Below are 18494 nucleotides of genomic sequence, written 5' to 3' on the forward strand. Positions count from 1 at the left end.
TACAGTTAATTTTAATTTTATTTTTTTAAATACAGTCTTTTCCCGAGTTAGGCAAATAATGCGTGCCAGAGAAATTCGCGTAACTCGAATTCCCTTTATAATATCGTTTATATTTAGTATTCAGTGATCGATTTCTTCTTTTCACGGTACGAAACACTTTGATAAATGATATTTTTACGTTTATTTCGACAATTAGAGTGAATTTTTACCAAAATGAATATTTTTAATTTTAAAACGTAACGTATTTTTGGAAAAAATTAAAATTTGAAAAATAAAAAAATTAATTTCTCATGCAAAATTACACTTAAATTTCACAAAAATTGGAAATTCGCGTACCTCGAATTCGCATAACTCGAGTGTAACTCTGTATGACTGTACCTTTTTTTAAATGTCAAACCCCTTTATTAAACTATGTGCTTAAGGTACTAGGCGTCTCCATTTATTTATCATAATTTTTTAAGAAAATTGTGCTATAAGTTTTGTGCAAATTTAACACTGGAGAGCATTTCCTTCACATTTCACACAATTCGCACATTTTTTGTCCAACCATATTTTACGCCAACCTGTGAGGTGAAACCATCCCACTGTGCCAAGGTAGCGACTTTCCTAAAACGTTGCCCAATGCAGTACTTCCGGTCGGTTCCGAAAACGGATCATCGCACCGGCTACTGGGGCCGTCTGTCAATGCGGAATGCCCGTCTGTTAAACCATTTAATGTGATCCCCTTTGTTGTTTGGGTTCCTTCGCTGCTAAAACGGCAACAAAGCGAGCAAGCGAACAACGAAAATTAGCAAAAGCTAACGAAGGATAACGAAGTAAAAGTGTCGGCAGACTTCCGGCTTTTTTTTGCCATCCCCAATCCCCCTTGACGTTTTGTTGGAAGGAAGAGGGGGGAGCGGGAGAGGGGGTTGGGTTTGTTGCTGCGACAACTCTCGAGAAGTATCCTAAGCGAAATGGCGCCCTCAGCACCTTCAAAACCATTTTTTTCCTTTAAAGAGGAAAAGAAAAAGAAGAACAAAACGAAAAAATGAAGGGAAAAGTTTTGCTCATTCATCCGACGCATACGATCCTTCCGGTGCTTTTCTTGTCAAGGAGATTGTAAGCCTAGTTGTATGCGTGTGTGTGTGCGTTCTTGTAAAGGGAAAATGGAGAGTATCCTTTGCCCCATTCCGTAATCCCCATAATTTCCGGTGGTAGTTTTCCTTTTTTATTTTTGTTGGTCCCCTTTTCCCATGTTTCTCTATCCATTGCTCTCTCTCTCTCTCTCGCTTTCTCTTTCCATCTCTTCGTTTCACACACGCGCGTTACTTTATTTATTGCACACAAATAGTCTCGCTACAACACGCCCAGCTACTTCTACCGTGACGTAGATGATTACCACTTGTCTTCCCCATCCGGATATGGTCGTTTATTCTCACTCGCCTCCAAGGAGCATTTTCCCTTTTTGTTCCTTCCTTCTTTCTTTCACTTAGTGGGCTTGCTCCCTTTTTTTTTTGGTGAGTCTCATTGTGTGTTGTGTGTTGTAATCGAATTTCGTAAACGCCTACCACGTCTATGCTCCACACCAAAGGGTCGGACGGAAGCCGACGGTGCTAGGGCAAGGAGTTTGAAGTAGGTGGAACGAAAATTTCCTTCCGTCAGCGCCTTTGACTTTCCCTTTGCTTTGTGTTTGCCGTCAAAAGCTAAGCGTGTAAGAAATCGTGTCAGACATGAAAAAGTTTTCCACCACCGAGGAGACGGAGAAGATAAGGAGAGGGGAGGGATAGGGATGTGGTAGGGGATTTAGGAAGTGAACCGGATAGTGTGGAGATGGAGGATGTAACCATTTTGTTACATCTCAAGTATGGGATGTATCTATCATGACACCCACTAATGTGAGAGCTGGAGGTGGATAGGGCTTTCACCATTGTCCAGATTAGCTGTACGGCGTCCCAAGGCAGTCTACAGCGCGTCCAGGGCAGCATAAAGAAAAATCGGATTGAATCCTCGACAACTACAAGCATGTCCATTAGTCAGCAATTTCTTATACGTTGCTCGTGGGACGAATTTTTATTAAGCGGTTGCGTTGTTTGGTTGCGGGCGTCCAGGTACGTTAGAGGGTGTTTTGGGAGGCTGATTCAGCGTAGGGTATTATACGTCAATTACAACGACTACCACATGTTGTGTGCATTTTTGTGAGTAATTTGGAAGAGTTGAGCGAGCGCACTATCAGTCCAAGCTTACCCGAACTACTTAGCATATAGTTTAATAGATATTTATATATATCTATAAACATTTCTACATATATATGTATATTCTATAGAATTTATTCGAAAGAAGTCTAGTGAGCTCTTAAACCCAGCTGTTCCATAACTCTCTATAAATTACTATAATCGCTCGTTTTTTTGGTGTCCCTCGTCCATTGTGTGGTCCAATAAGTTAAGAAAAAGTCCAATAAGAGATCGTCCAGAAAAAAATCGTCTTGTTTAATGTTTCACTCCTTGGTTTCTCGTCCCTCATATCATACTCGCTGGTTGTTGTTTGTTTTACAGTCCCTCGCTAGCAGACGTGATAATGCCCAACGTTCGTTTATAGGCAAACTGGTTATTGGAGCGATAGACTCGCCAGCACAGCACAGCCCTTATAAACGTCCACCCAGAACGTTTCGATACTACCGACTACTTAGAACTGACCAAACACGACGAGCATACAGCGCTAACGAACCTGTGACTGGGATGGCAATTAAATTAATTCTATGTTATGACGATTTTGACACCTTTCGATTAATCCTTAACTAGTATCACGCTCTACCCTGAGCGAATGTTTCCCCTTAGGCTAATTTTGGAGTCAAGTAATAAGGTCAGACTGTTTGGCCAATCACTTTCAAAATGTATACAAATACAAATACAAGTTATTATAACTATTGCATGATTTACACAGCCAATCGTAGATCTAACCTCAATGTCAACCGTAAACCCACAATTCGGCAGTATAAATCCAACAACGGCGTGGACAATTTTGAATCGATCACAGTAAATACCTTACTTACTTATCAGGCGCTTATCAACCGCTTTGGAGTCTTGGCATGCTTCAGGAGTCCTTTAAAAACCGCTCACGGTCGAGCGCCTTCGTCTGCCAATCCATTATCCCGACCTTTCTGACAAACTCATCAACGCCCTCACTCCATCTCCTAGCACGCCTCGACATTCCGCGTGGATGACCTAAAAGTACTTTACGGGTTGGGTCGTCCGGTGTCATTCTCATGACATAACCAGCCCACCGTAGCCTGGCGAGTCTAATCCGCTGTACAGTTCACAGTGCCCGTCCACACATACGGGGGCCAAAATTCCTACTGAGCATCTTCCTCTCGAACGGTTTCGTCAGTTCTGGACAAAGCCAATGTCTCAGAGGCGTATGTGAAAACTGGAATTATATAAGTACTTCATTCGTCGTCACAGGTGTATTGAGTGCAAGTTGTAATATATCTTAGGTATTTTTTAAACCAATCTCTCAGGTTTTGGAAATTAACTCACGATTTGAACAACTCTTCGTGAATATTCCACATAAATAAGTCTTCTCCAATGTCGCCAGTTCTCCAATGTTTGCTACTCAATACTCAATACTAGGAGCCAAAGGTAGTAGAAAGTGAAGGAATAAATCCATAAAACAGTACTGAGGTAAAGGATGAAGATCCATGTATCTTTCCCCGATGTTTTTTTTTTGTGTCAGATGTCTTTTTTTCTGGTTCAATTGTAATCGACGAGGTAATTACTGTACCGGATATGTACATAGGCCACCCCGAAATACTTGTTCGGTTAATCACTCTGTTTTTCGAAGTTACAGAGTATTCTGAAGATTTCTAACATGTTTCCGAATGTTAGAAATTATGTGGAAATCTTCATAAAATCTCACAACTCCCGGGTATCTTGTATTGACTAGAAGGAGAATATTATGGAAGAGAATGAATGTCAGCGTTACCTCTTTCCCTTGAGTATCTCTTGATGTAAAACTTGAGAAAAACCTTGACGATTTTGAAGGAATTTTACTTATCAACCTGCAAGACGATTTAGATACATTTGGAACAGATTATCATTGGAACTATGGCAAACTCAGCCAAAAAAACTCGAGGCAATCGAAGATGCCGCAACACTTCTTGCGCTTGGGGAAGTTGCTGAGCGCACCAACCAACATGTCAATCAGTTGGCAGCATATGCGGCACAACATGAATTCGATACTGCGGCTATTGGCGTTTGGGAAAGAGTTCTAGCGCACAAACCGAAGACTTTTGGGCGAAATTTTCTTGCCCTGGCAGTTTGCATCAGTGCTTTGCCCGAAAACGAAAGCGAAAATCGACCACCAAAAAAAAAGTATAACAAAAAACCTTTCCAAGGCTTCGCAACCGTCACAAAGACGCTGCACGGCCGGTATTGCACTTCCGGTTCCGCCGTGCCAAACCCTACCGCTGGGTGTTCTCGCTTGACGTTTGAAAGACGTGTCGGGCAGCGGCCAAGAAGAGGCAACCCCGAAGGAGTCTGCTTACCAGGTTTAGTGCATTCGCTAGCCGTCAATCCACCGCAATGGCCTCCGTTTTATGTTTTATTCCGCTGAAGAAGGCGTTTTCGATTTCCGGTTCCGTTTGGGTTGGATGTCCCTCAAGATGGGTGGAACGCACACTAAATAGTAGTATACCGTATCCGTAGCGGCAAAACAAGGTAGGTCATAAAACCGTGCAGGGTAGCGAAAGGGAACGCAGTTGCACAAGTGCAATGCAGAAGTCTTTAACCGTGGCACGATAAGATTTTCCGGCATAAGATTGTTTTGAGCGCTTTCGGTGCTTTTTTTTTGTTTTTATTTTCGTTATCACATCGGGTCGCGTGCCGCCGGTTTGAGTGTTTTCATACTGTTTTAAGCGGGTGTAAAAGTTATTTAAAAATCCTTGCTTTTTTTCTCTCCACAAAAAAAAGGAAATGAAACCATTGGAGGCCTTGCGTGCGTGTGGTGTTGGGCCCCTTTTTTCTTTGTGTAGGTTGTTTTTTTTTTACTTTACCGTTCCATCCTGCACGATGATTGGACGGAACTGCCATCCGCCGCCGGTTCGTGATGGACATTTGACAGTTCGTGGTTCGGAACGCTTTCCGATGCTATCGCTGGCGAAGAAGGTGAGAAAGAACAGCGAAAACTGAAGCAAAACCAACCACACACTATTTGGCTTACCAACTGTCAGTTAGTGCGGGGAGGGGTGAGGCGAAATCACGCGGTGGGTGGGTCGTTGGGTGCGCGATAGGCTCCACAATAAATGGCCAACACATCAAGCGAACTCGTTACTAGGGTCGAAGTGTTCCAAAGCGGAACGGAAGGGGGAAAACAGTGCCGAATTGTTTGTTTCTTTTCTGCGTTTCCCAAAGAACTGCTCGAGAGTGTTGACAAGATACCTTACTGCTGCATTAGTAAAGTCACTATACAAAACAACTAACACTTACCCTTATTCCAACGCGAAGAGACGATAAAAAAAACACACAGACACACGTGATAGTGATTTGTTTTTCATCGTAGGATATACGTAACAAAAAGAAATCTCTATTTCCGTTTCAGTTTTGTTTGCTTAGTGTTTGTTTCGCCGTTTTAAACATCAGTGTGTTGCTAGGGATGCAGTTTTGCCTGCTTACTTCTTGCTGGATGATACAATAAATTTAGTTTTCATTGTTTCCATTGTGCTTTCTCTTTCGCTGCTTTTGTTTTCAATTGTTTTGTGTGCCATGTTCTGAAGTTTCTTGTCGTTTGCTCAATGTCTGATGGAGGGTGAAGAGGGAAAGACGAAGGGAGCAAGTGGAGGGATGGATATTAGTCTTCTGATTCTTGTGCAGCAACTTTTAATACGGGACACAAATACGACACACGTTTTTCCACACGTGCAAATCGATTTCTAACATGTTTGATCTGTTCGATTTGAGATTTGAGCGAACAATATACTTGTTTAACCCTTACTGCTCAATGGTGTAGAATTCGGATTCTTTTCATTTTTGAACAATTTTTTTTTTATTTGTACAAACACAAATGTAAATATAAATGAATAAAACAAAAGCAAGAAAAACATTTTCAAAAGCAAATATATAAAATATATTTTTATCAGCATCAATTAATAACTATAATAATATTATTACAAACTAGTGAGTGAATCTTTGTATCTTTTTTGTGTTTTCTGTTTTGTTTTGTTTTGCTAACGATTATAATTAAATAAAAGAACAAAAACACACTTACACACGCACACGTACACGGTACAGTTAACACTATCAGTACTCGGTTTATGAAGGGGTGAGAGGGTGGTGGTGGGGGGTCGGTGCTTGTAAAACAAAACAAAAAATAAAAAAAAAAAACAGAAAACGAATCGACGTAAAGTATGGGGAACAAAGAAAGGTACGTTCTATGATATCACTTTCCAAACATCGAAAAATTGTTCTATGTTTTTTTAAGCTTTTTTCATGTATATTATCTGTTTTTTTTCTCTCTCTCTATTTTGGGTTGTTTTGTTTCGTTTCTGTGTTTTTGGTTTTAGTTTGCCCACATCGATCGCTCGCTGTTTCCTTGTTATCCCCTTTTTATCTCCTTCGTTCACTATCTATTTGCTATTTTCCATAAATAGTGACACTTCTAAGACATGTTCACATTTCTTGTTTTTTGTTTTGTTTTGTTTTTAATGAAGTTTTATAATGACGATCTGTTCTTTCTATGAGCGAGTTTGCTTTTACTGTGTGTTTTGTTGTGTAACGTTTTTTTTTTTTGCTGTTGTATGCTATGTTTTGTTAAGATTTCTATGTTTTTTCTCTCCTTTTTTCGTGTTCGTGTCCTCTTGCCCGGAACTGCTTTACGCATCTAGAAAATGTTTATCCCTCAGTTTTACCATCTCTACTTTGTTCGTTTTACGTCAATTGAGTTTACCATTTCGCTTAATCATTAATATTTACACATGTTTTCTTGCTTCACACCTTCCCGTCTTTCTTTTTTTTCTGTTTTTTTGTTGTTGTTGTTGTTGCTTTACCGTTGAGGGTTTGCTTTTGGCATGTTACTTACGACGAAATCGGATGAAAACGAAACAAATTTGCGTTGGCTTTGCTGGAACGTGTCGTATTGTTCATGTTTCGGTAGATTTTTTGTTAGAGATTTTCATGTTAACCTTTAAAATAACCTCAATTACGTGTCGTGCCCTTAAACGTGTGCTTGTTATCTTTGTGTGCATACAGTGTTTCTCCATATCCTTCTGCTTTCTGCTAGTTTTCCTCTCTCGTTTTCTTCACTTTCTTTCTCCTTTGAGCTATTCACATTAAAATGCTACTTTCACTAAAAAACTTAATGTACAATTGTTTCTGGCGCTCGCTCTCCGTATAATCACTTCCCTCTAGTATTACAGCTAAGCTCTAGCCCCTTTTGCCGCGAATCTCGGCTTCACATTTCTCCATCCCACCCTCGCCTCCCGCATTCTCCCATATCATTAAGTATCCTTAAATCTGTTTCAGTTTTGCTTTTTTGGTCTTTTTTGTGGGTACTACTTTTGGTGGCGAACAATCAAAAACAATACTCACACACACACACGCGCACATACATACGCACTATGTTTTCTCACACAATGGTGTTTTGCGGGTCTCGCCAGTCTGCTACACTAGACCGGTGTAGCGGTGGGAGATGTTGCGGAAAGGGTGGAAAACAACCCATTTGTGAGACAACACATGGATAAGGAAGCATAGGGACAAGATGGGGAAGTCGTGGGTATTGTGGGAGTACAAATAATTAATAATTCCATAACACAGATGATTTACAATATACAATATACAAACACAGCCAGCGAGTATTGTGGCGAGTGTGTGTCCCTCGCTCATCTCTTTCCTATTCGGCTTCAAGCTTACCCTTTTGACAGACGAAAGAGATGAAGAGCTAATCTCGTAAGGGTCGCTAGCTTAATTAGGGAGTAGAAGGAAGGATTCTTAACATATTACTTTATATATATAAGTGTGTGCGTATGCTTGTGTGTGTGCATATGTGTGTTAAAGATTTGGGGAGGGTGGAGAATTAGACGGCTGCTTCACTGGAAACGTGTAACGAAAGCACGGCAGAGTCAGAGCGCACACTCACCCCCTAGAAGTCCGCCTACAGATTGACAGATCTGGACCAAACGGGTCTCCGCGAGCCGGCAACCGGGTTGCCCGGGGGGGGGACCTACCCCGCACGCAACGGTGGCACCCAAGTGTTGGTGTTCAGGTGCCCGGATAGAGCGGAAATGCGCCTCGGGCGCGTCGAACCACAGCACCGAAGCGCTCTGTGAGCGGTGTGTTGTTGTTTTGTTTTGCAAAGCGTGGCGTGGGCGGATCCCCGTTGTAGATTTTTCTTTGTTCTGTTGTTTTTTTTGGCACGTTCTGTCACAGCGCCCGCATGTACGGCTTATCGTCTCCACATGCCGGACGCACCGGCCGTCACACCGACACCAATCCCGGAACCGTTCCGGCGCATCTGCTCGAACTCGTCCTGTGTGGTGCGCTGGTAGGTGCGCTGCTTGTCCTCAAAGTCACGCAGGCGCTGGTTGTACCGTTCGAGCTGTTCCCGCAGGATCGCATCCTCCTGGGCGGCCCGCTTCTCGTCCAGCTCCAGGCAACCGATCCCGTCCAAGCGTTCCATATCGAGCCAGCCCCGGAAGCGTACGCACACACCGTTCATGATGAAGTGGGATTTGATGTGAACCTGCAGAAGTCGGAGATGAATAGATAAAAGAGAAGAAAGTATGTTAGAATATGTGGACAAAGGTTCGCTCAAGTAGGTCTGCTCAAGATAAGCGATCGTTCACGAAAAAGAACTTAATGCACCAGAATTGTTAAACGCATTGCCTACCAACAGGCGCACACTGCTTTCCCTTTCCAGTTTTCATGTTTGCCGCGGGTGTCGTGACATCATGTCATTTTTATTGACGTTCCAACAACCGGGACCACCGCGCGAGTACTGATCCGTCCCTCCCCCCACCTTACCAACGCCCTGCCGCGCATTTACATCCTACTAAGTGTGTCGTTTTTACGAGTCCTGGCAAACAAACAGCATTAGGGACGGCAATGATGTTTACAAGGCCGTTTTAAATGGACTCGAACACAGCACGCGCTTAGCCCCGTTTACGCCGGTGGGCTTATTTGTGACAATGTTTTGTTTTTCTTTTTTTCCCCCGGCGTGACATACCCGTGCGCGGGTGTAGCAAAGGCACAAGGGTCTCAAATGTCACACCGTGCATTGGGTGGGTAGAGGAACACGCGGGACGCGAGCTGAAGCGGGAGCGATAATTTATAACGCTTGTTTTACGCTCGTTAAGCACCGACAAGCGACACGGGAGCGCATGATCGGTACTGACGGTCCGATCCTGTTGCAGCACGGTGGTCCGGATAGTGGACGTTTGAACGAAAATGTCATAAGTTTGGATCTGAGAAAACTAGTAGATATATTGGAAGTAGGAAAAATGTTTAACAAACGTTCATAAATTGACTTGGGTTGGTTTATGGGAAAGATTTCTTCGATATATGTTCAGAGTAAACATCCATAACTTACTGAATGTATTTGGTGATTATATTGATTTCTTTACATTTCATTTCACTTCAAGAAGTTTAATATAAATATGTATACATTTCACTCTTTTTGATCGACCCAACAAGCTAGTACGATTTCGAGCAAAAAAGATATGTAAAAGCCATGCACCAACTATGGGATAGAATTGCTATACCTCAAAAATTAACACTAGAACTACCAAGCGCTTTAAGCGTTTTTCATTCATAATCACTTTATAAACAAATTCGATGTCTTGGATTATGATTTAATACTTTTTTGAGTTCATACTACACAAACGGTATGTAAAAGTTGTGCATTAGCTAAGGTAGAATTGTTTTACCCCTAAAATTCATGTAATGAAGGTGAAGCGTTGCAGCCAAAACGACTGATCCGGTCATGCTAGTGTTAGTATCTAGCCCATAAATAAAACCCCTTAAAATGTTTAACTATAGCACAATTGCGAACGTAACGCCTCTTGATGAATTTGAACCACTGTGCGTTGCGCCGCTGGTGGCCTCAGCCACTTGAGTGCGTTGAGTGAGTGCCGAGTGAGGCTCGCGCTGTTGTGGCCGTTATCCGATCAATTGCCGGTTGGGCACCGTCGTCCCGGGAGCACGACGAACGGTGCAATAGAATAGCCCCAACATCTTGGCTATTCTATTTCCAATGGGTTGGCGATTGAAATTGCATCCTCGCATTGAATGCTAAAATACGCACGAGCCATTCTCGGGCCAGCTGCTGCGCGGCGTTCCCACTCTCCCTGCCCAATGTAATCGGATACGGGGTCGCTAGGGTCGCTTCTGACGTATATCTTTTCGGTCCGGATGGCACGCTTAACCTTAAAGTGACGAGGATTAAGGCCGACGAACGTTTGCGAGCAGACGAACAGCAAAACGGCTAAACCTTTGTAAAACACAATAATTAGCCACCGGAAAGCGTAGGAGCGTAGAGGCGTAGACAAAAAAAAATCGCCCGAAACATGTGTAAAGTTTACCGGTGGTTCGCTTTGCCGCTGTTTCGTCCGTAATCGTTTGAGCCGAGCGGTGGCGGTGCCGGGGTGGGTTCCTGCTTGCATCTTAAGACACACCAATTAGTGGCACGCGAACGCAAACACTTGCAGCGATCATTAAACCACACCCTGGGCCAGGAGGCCGGGTTTGCAAAACGGGCCCAAAGTGACATACAGAACAATCGCAAACACTGTCAGCTGTCTGACTCGGCCGCATTCGGGCGTAACCCCCGGCGATCGCACACACCCGGTTTGCGTCCGCAAGACAATGCTGATCGGGTCGGTTTTGTGCCTGTGCGCGCGCAATTACGATCATGAGCTGATATGTTTCGATCCGGGCAGGCAGTGTGCCCCGAAGGTGCACAAGTGGCGCAGGTTCGCTTTGCTGCCGTCCTGCCAGTACCAGCTGGTAGATGGGGCGGCACGCACACGCGCCAACGTTCAACGGCGCAGACGGAAGTGCGAAAAACTGTTTTATCAACTCGACCAGTTCCGGCTTCCAGATGGTGTGGCCACTGTCTAACACGATCGTTTCGGCTAATACTGCTTTGATATGAGCCTAATAGGCCTAACCGTCTCTTAACCGTCGGTGACCTTCGTGTCCTTCCGAAGTACAAAGGCACCCGAAACCCAAGCCAAAGCGGTTTGACAGGTCGGTTAAACCGCCTGCCATGCCATGCCATTCGGCAATACAGGGGTAAGTTTGCGTGGGTTCGCTTGGAGTTTTCATTTGTGTGTGTTTTTTTTAAACACTCCTGCACCTTTTACAAATTACTGAATAGAACAAGCGGAAAGGAGGATCCGAGTATGTTACAAACAGGTATTTACTAGCTACTCCCGCTATTGACACCGACGGCACCCCGGTGCAAGCGTGTTTGTTATATTGCGCCAATTCTACTGTCATTCAACCGTTGTTGGTACGTTCGCGCGTTACACCCCCTTTGGTAGGTGCATGTCAAGCACCTGAACGTTTCCGGTTCCGGCTATCCCGGAGCAACCCCCCCGACCAATTCCCCCGGACAATGGTGCCACAATCAGCACCGATGGACAGGAAGCCGTAAGCGGGAGGCGTCAGCGCGTGAAAATGCATCGACTGTCAATTGGACAATTGGAGCAATTGAAGAAACGGAAGGGGCACAGGGTGGGGGAAAGGAAGGTAATTGTACACCTCGGTTTTTGGGGGTGGAAGTTTGTGGGGGGGGGGGAGTAGATCCGTCGGCACTCAGGCGTGTCCCGTGTGCTGCATTTCACCAGCTGCCAAACGCAAAACTGTGCGGCGGCGTTTGGTGATCCGGCGTTACCCCAGAACTGTCTGGAGTTACTACCGCCTGCCTGGGCTCGTGATGAATGTATCGTAACAATGTGCTTAAAATGTGTGTGTCTTTTATTATCTACTAAAAGCTTTCGACAGCTATGTGTCGAGGTGCGAATACGCGAAAAAAATGGAAGGAAATTTAACACCACCATGTTGCGAAGCGTTTTGCTAAGCATCTCCTTATCAAAGCCGTGGAAGAGATATACACTTTCCAAGCTTTTATGCCATTTGAGGAAAAATCTTGGAAAATCTCGTTCGATTTATCGAGTAAATCACAAAGTCGTATAAACAACACTGTTAGTAAGTTACATTTAAATCCTTTTTTTATTAGAGTTATTACTATTCAAATGGACTGAATCTTTAATATCTACCATGAAAAACTATTTGAAACACCAAAAAGACAATGTCTTTTACGCATATGCCAATGGTAAGCTATAATTGAGCGTGTTAAAGCTTTGCTGGGATATATTCACCAAGAAAATTAGGTAAGAATATTGCACTCTTAAAGAAGAACACCTGAATGACAGTAGACCAGAAGGCAGAACATGTCTAATATGCGAATATAAAATAGTAGATGTTAGAATATCTTCATATTGTACAACAAACAGTATTGTGCTTTTAGAATTGGATATAAGATTTTAGAGCAAACGGTTATATTCTCGCAAAAACCCACGGCTAGATGTAGGTTTAGCTCACAGTGTGCGGGAGTCCGCTTATTCGAAGGGGAGTGTCCTAGTCGGTGAGACGCCACCATCCGTGGCAACCATCAATCTTTACCAATCTCACCGACCCCCATCCCATTGCCCAAAATCCTTCACCTCCACGCAGCTGCTCCGAAGCAAGGAGCCGGTCTGCGCAGGACCAGCAATTGCGGGTGTGTGTGCGTCCGTATGTTTTTCTGCCGCGAATACACTCTACCAACGCTGTTGCAGCATCATCTCCGGCCATTATCCGGGTGTGCCGTGTCTGTGTGGTCGTGTCGTCGCGTGTCGCCTTCCTCCCCAAAATCTGGATATCGCCACGGTAACCATCCCCGGTGGGTGGTAGTTGCCTCGCTACTCCTTCTCAATTCTCAGGCCAACACATCAGGGCCCAGGAAAGTTAAGAAACTATCCCGACATCTAATCGGAGGTAGGTGTCTTGAGTTCTGAGATGTATAAAGGGGTTTAGAATTCAAGTTGAAGCCATCTCAGAACTCAGAACAAGTTGAAGGGCAAACATATAGAGTTAGGAATTGTGGAATTAGCTCAACTTTCTAGAACTTCTAGAACATGAAACTGTTGGACACTCAAAAAAGGTGAAAGGATTCCAGAGCTTCTTCTGGAACATAATTCAGAAATGGTTCCAGCTATAACCGTATCATCTTAAAGCCTCTCTAAGGTGTCGTTTTTGTTGCAGTTACATGATAATTGGATCTCGTCTAAAGGGAACTCAGAAAGGTACCGACCACAAAACCACCAGCGCAAAGATGAAGTTCGACAAATCGCCTTATTAGTATCGCATGATGCAACGGTGCCGTTAAAAAGGCGCACCAATATCCCTAAACGTCCACGGGAAATAGGAAAGCCACCGGGCGGGCAAAAAGAAAAAGGCCCCGGACAATAATAACAAAAATCCCGAGATGGATTGCGAATAGAGTTCAATTATCCTTCGCTTCGTTCTGCTTGTTTATGTTGTCAAATTTGACCGTTTTTTTTTTGTCCAAAACCCCTGCAACCGGCTATCACGATGAAGACCAAAAAAAGCACACACACACGCACACATTCACTCAGATGCACATTGCCCTTCTCCTCCCTCGAGGCCGGTGGCGCGAATTGCATTCGCTCTGCTGCTTATTGAAAATTTACTTTTCAATTATTTCAACCTAATCGATCTCGGGCTCTCGCTCTTTTTCTCTCTCTCTCTCTCTCGGTGGCAGGTACCGATACCAAACAAACCCCCCGAAGCAAAAAAAAAGGGCCAAAAGAAGGAAACAAAAAAGGTTTGGATGCAGTTTTCGTTGTTTGTGTGCCACTTTTGTTTTGGGTGCTTCCTTTAAATTGTTTCTCCCAATTTGCTCCGTTGTGCGGTTCGTTCGCTTGCAGTTTGCTTGGGACGGATGCTGCGGGAGCGCACATGTTGCGATTGATTTCTAATTTACGGTTGCACAATACACTAATTTCCGCTGCCACGGAAGCGCGTGGTTGTGTAGGATTTTCTGTTTCCGACCGATTAGCCAGGGCAGGGCATTGTTTGTTTTGTGTGCTGTTCGAAGAGCATCTCGCTATACATACCTTGCCGTGCTCCTTGTCGAAGTCACACTCCTTTTCCAGCCCGAGATGGGCGGGATGGTGATGGTGGTGATGGTGCGGGTGGTGGTAGAGGCCATGGTTCGGGTTGAAGACGAGTTGCAGGTTAATGCCGGTGGCGGCGAACGACACTTCCGTGTGGCCCTCGCAGCATCCCGCCCGGAAACGGCCCCGCCGTTCCTCGATCGGACGATCGCGAAAGCCCGTGTACCGTACCTGGTAATGGATGGAGAACGCGCAGTGTGATGTTAGTTACGTTAGTTTCAACTTAGTTCATTTCTGTCTCGTTAACAATCATTTTCTGTATCGGGTGAATTTTTCGCAACACTATTTCTTCCATTCCCGACGGTCACCAAACACGTTCACTTCAATCTGCTGTGAAACTATATGTATAGACGAATTCAGGGTAGTTGCGCTTTCCCATTCCCCGTGCTATCGCTGTAACTGCGCAGCACAACGTGCGAAATGGGCAGCATCCGGGAGATGGAACGGTTATAAAGGAAGCCATTTGCTAAATTACGTCACACGCTGGGGAGAACCCGAAGAACCAGGCATGCGCTATTTTCAAAGTTCATCCCCGGCATCGTGGTGAGCGTTTAAATTGTTTGACCTTTTCGAGTAAAAGCCTGTCTTCCGATTGGCTTATAAGTGTGTTCATCCAACTTTTTAAAGCTTCTGTTTTATTGCCGAGTTTTTTTAAATTATAACTTAAGTTTTGAATGAATCTAACACTTTGAGGTTAATTTAATCTCTGTCTTTAGATGCATTCTGCTTGCATCAAAGGAGTAATCTCCCTATTCCGAACAAAAAATCAAGTTAAAAGAAAAATATTCCCATCCGCACGGGGTACTGTTACATTAAACAAACAATAACTGGCAGTAAAAACAAGACCAACACAATCAGGGTTAATAAAGTCCCGCTCTGATCTTTCCCATCCTAGTTTAATGACTGTTTACGTGCAACGAATCGCACATTAAAAACGCCCGATCGCTTTTGTCACTATGAAGGTTCTCCATTTCCTTCCCCCCTTCACTGTAAAAGTGCATCCTGCGCCACTGGATAGAAGATTCAATGTAAACAAAAAAAAAGAGGAAATGCATCAACAATCTGGTGGCGCCCGGATGGATGCATTGTTGCGGCGCTTTGGAGGAGACAAAACGCACCGAAAAGGCGCCCAGAAAGCGATTAAATTTGTGGCCGTGCCGATGAGAAACTTGTTGCTAAAACAAAGCAGCATAGTATAAATAAATTGAAACCTCGTACCCGAAGACTGTAAACTGTGTCTGCTTCAACCTACGGCGTGAAGGTGAAGATGTGTATCTATTTTTTATCAGAACAAGCTTAGTTCAAGTCAGACTTACACCCTATTTGAAATTCTAAATTCTAAAGACTTTGTTGCCATAATATTTACAACACTTTCTAGGATTGGATAAATTAACTAATTAAATACAATAAAACATTAAATATTTATCGAACAAGTTAAGGTCAAGCCTGATTTAAACCCTATTTACAAATCAAAATTTGATAACGGCTTTAGGCAAAATATATATATATATATTTTTATTTTAACTCAATTAACTTATTCTTTATAACTTCATTGCTTAATTTCATCAGAACAAGCTTACTTATATGTACAGTCTGGCCGTTCACAAGAAAATCACGAACAAGGTTTGTTCACTAAGAATTTCCCTACATAGTAAATTCAAAATATTAAACCAAAAAAACTAAAAAAAATTAAGAAAAAACATATTTAATGTCACATTTTTATTGTTACTTGTTTTAGTTGAACTATCATTAGAAAAAGTTTATGTAAAGCCAAGTGATGTTTAAAATTAAACTTCTCAACATAACTTTGTAGGCAGTTGTTTAAAATTTTAAATGCTAATTTGATTAATTATAATAATTATACATTCAATTATAATATATTTGAATTTCGTTACTTCAAAACTGTAGGTAATTTAGCTGTACTTAGTTTTAATTCACCTAAGGACAGATTTTGCCGCCGTGATTTAAACATTTTATATTTTATATGAAACTTGGACTATGATTAATCAAATGAATCATGAAATGATCAATTATGAAATAATTTATTGTAGAAACATAATTCATTCCATTCTTTTAAATAAATGTCACTTTTTTAATAAAAAAAATGCTTCAATTGCAATCGATTAGAGAAATAATTAAATAATTCGCTGTTGTTATTTTTTTTAATGAAATCACCATATAATTTTTAATTAGAGCTAAACAGCAAATATTTTGTTGTTTCTGCAGAAATGTAAATTCAAATGTAAATTTTTATACCTGTCAATGTTTCGTCTACAATATCCTATTCAAATTTACTCTTAATAACTGTATCTAACTTCATATTCACGCAAAATAAAGCTCTTCTAATGGTAGTCGAATAATTTTTGTTACGTTTTACTCTAACATTTTTTTGAATTTCGTCGAGTATGTGTACAATGATTTTTAAATTCCCAATTACTTTAACAGAAAAAATTAAATTCTTCATTGGGGGACCTTTTTCTACATGTTGCTGTTTAAGCAGTACTGCATGTTGCAAACAAACTTCTTTGGTTTTCGAAGTAAAAATATTACCATTAACCTATTAAAGCATACTCGGCACACACTTACCTCACTGTCACGACTTAGCTTCTTGAACAGGTCGTCACTTTCGAACTTGGACTTTTGGTCCGGTACGACGCGCGGCATTTTAAAGATAAACCGCGGTTTCGGCTGCTCGTACAACCCGATCGTATCGAACGGGATCATCCCGAGGGCGGCCGGATCGTTCATCATGGTTGAGCAAGAAGTTTGTGCAAGTAGTAGACCCGCACAGCTCGAAAAGTCCCGCGCGTTACCTTCCGTTACCGCTATTGAGTGGTTGACGATATTTGATTGAGCTGTTCCGGTCACAATGCGTTTGCCCTACGGAACACGCGATGTGGAGCACACGCGCACACACACAACGGCAAACCAAAACAAAAACAATGCATACACGATCTTAGCACTGAGGTTCGGTGAGATGGCGCTGGGGGAGGTCCTCTCTGCCTGGGTTTGATTGTAGAAAGCGAGATTGTTGCTTGTGGTTGGGAGCTTTATTCCACAACTGGGTTGGAAGCACAACGTACACACTCACGGCCGCAATAGAACGGTGGGAAAGATCGGTCGCCTCTAGTCGTACAGAGCGTTCCGCTGTTATCCTTGCTAACACATCGAATATCGCGATTCGAATCAAACCACGCAACCACAACGAATGGCGAATAAACAAACGAAATTATAACGAAAATAAACCCGGCACGTAACTGTCACTTTGCCGGTCCGGACTGTCAAATAATAACCCGGGGACGAACGACACTAAACCCCGTTAAGCACTAACACTTCACCAGGCAAATGCGTGTAGTATACGTTTTCGCGTCGGTAAGTACCGCGAGATTAGCGTAATGTTTCGAGTTCAAAAAAACGTGTTCGCGTCGATACAGAAACCCTTTGATCAGTAAACGGAGCGCTACAACGCAACGATATCGTGCACGTTCTCCGCTTGGCTGGTCGGAATGGAATGACACCCCGTACGAAACGTGCACAAAGATGAAGGAATCGAAAAATGGAGAATTCCGAAACGAAACTGCTCGAACCGGTTCGGTTTTGCACGCATCCTTTTCCATCGCGTGTGTGCGTTTGGCGCTCGGGCATGCGTTCGGCTTGAAATGGGGCGGAGCTTACGCGCCTGTATGTAGGAGCAGCACAGCTTCCTTACGTTCGGTTCGCTCCCTTCCGCTCCACAAAACGCGCACACTATACCAAGCTCGAATTTAGTTACCACGCCCCTTCGTGCGTTTCGCTCAGCTGCTCGAAAATGATTAAAGGTGCCGTAAACTTGGTCGGAAAAAAACATTTCATCTAGGAACTGTTAATAATTTTGCGCGATTTTAAGCAGTGTAGTAGCTTTAGTATTGTGCTAGTAGAATCTTAGCTAATCATAAATAAGAGAACTGATGGAAACCGTATGAATATTCTGTCAGAATGTTCCTTTAGCTTGGAAGAAAAGTCCGTTGGTTTCACTTTCGCCAACAGTTTCACGCGTCCCTGGTGCTACTACCCTTTCATACATTGGCTATCACATTTTCTCTCTTTCTTCCTCTCTTTATCTCCCTCTCTTTCTCTCTCTTTTGGCACACAACCCTGTACGGCACTAGGGTCGAACGTTACGCAGAGAGATGGATTAAAGAGATTATTCTCCGGGTGCGCTTTTGATGTTGCATGTTGAGGCTGCCGAGGGTGTTTTGCTTTCTTCCTCCACCTTTCGGGCGCATGTTACGCCCGGGTAAACCAAAAA

General features: G+C 43.1%; 1 protein-coding gene across 1 annotated transcript; it reads right to left on the bottom strand.

Moving 5' to 3' along the window:
* Positions 1-8409: 8409 nt before the first annotated feature.
* LOC128719799 (protein big brother) lies at positions 8410-16957 on the bottom strand. Its single transcript, XM_053813439.1, has 3 exons — positions 16793-16957; positions 14147-14377; positions 8410-8706 (listed from the first exon to the last, which is right to left on the bottom strand). The coding sequence occupies exons 1-3, from the start codon at positions 16955-16957 to the stop codon at positions 8410-8412; spliced, it is 693 nt and encodes a 230-aa protein (XP_053669414.1).
* Positions 16958-18494: the final 1537 nt, after the last annotated feature.

Source organism: Anopheles marshallii, chromosome X, assembly GCF_943734725.1.
Source record: "Anopheles marshallii chromosome X, idAnoMarsDA_429_01, whole genome shotgun sequence".
Lineage (NCBI taxonomy): Eukaryota > Metazoa > Arthropoda > Insecta > Diptera > Culicidae > Anopheles > Anopheles marshallii.

Excerpts from the sequence above, each read along its gene's own strand:
- LOC128719799 (XM_053813439.1), bottom strand. The coding sequence starts at position 16,957 with ATGATGAACGATCCGGCCGCCCTCGGGATGATCCCGTTCGATACGATC. Across the intron at positions 14,378-16,792 it reads AGCTAAGTCGTGACAGTGAG|GTACGGTACACGGGCTTTCG; the intron begins GTAAGTGTGTGC and ends ATCCATTACCAG. Across the intron at positions 8,707-14,146 it reads TCGACAAGGAGCACGGCAAG|GTTCACATCAAATCCCACTT; the intron begins GTATGTATAGCG and ends CGACTTCTGCAG.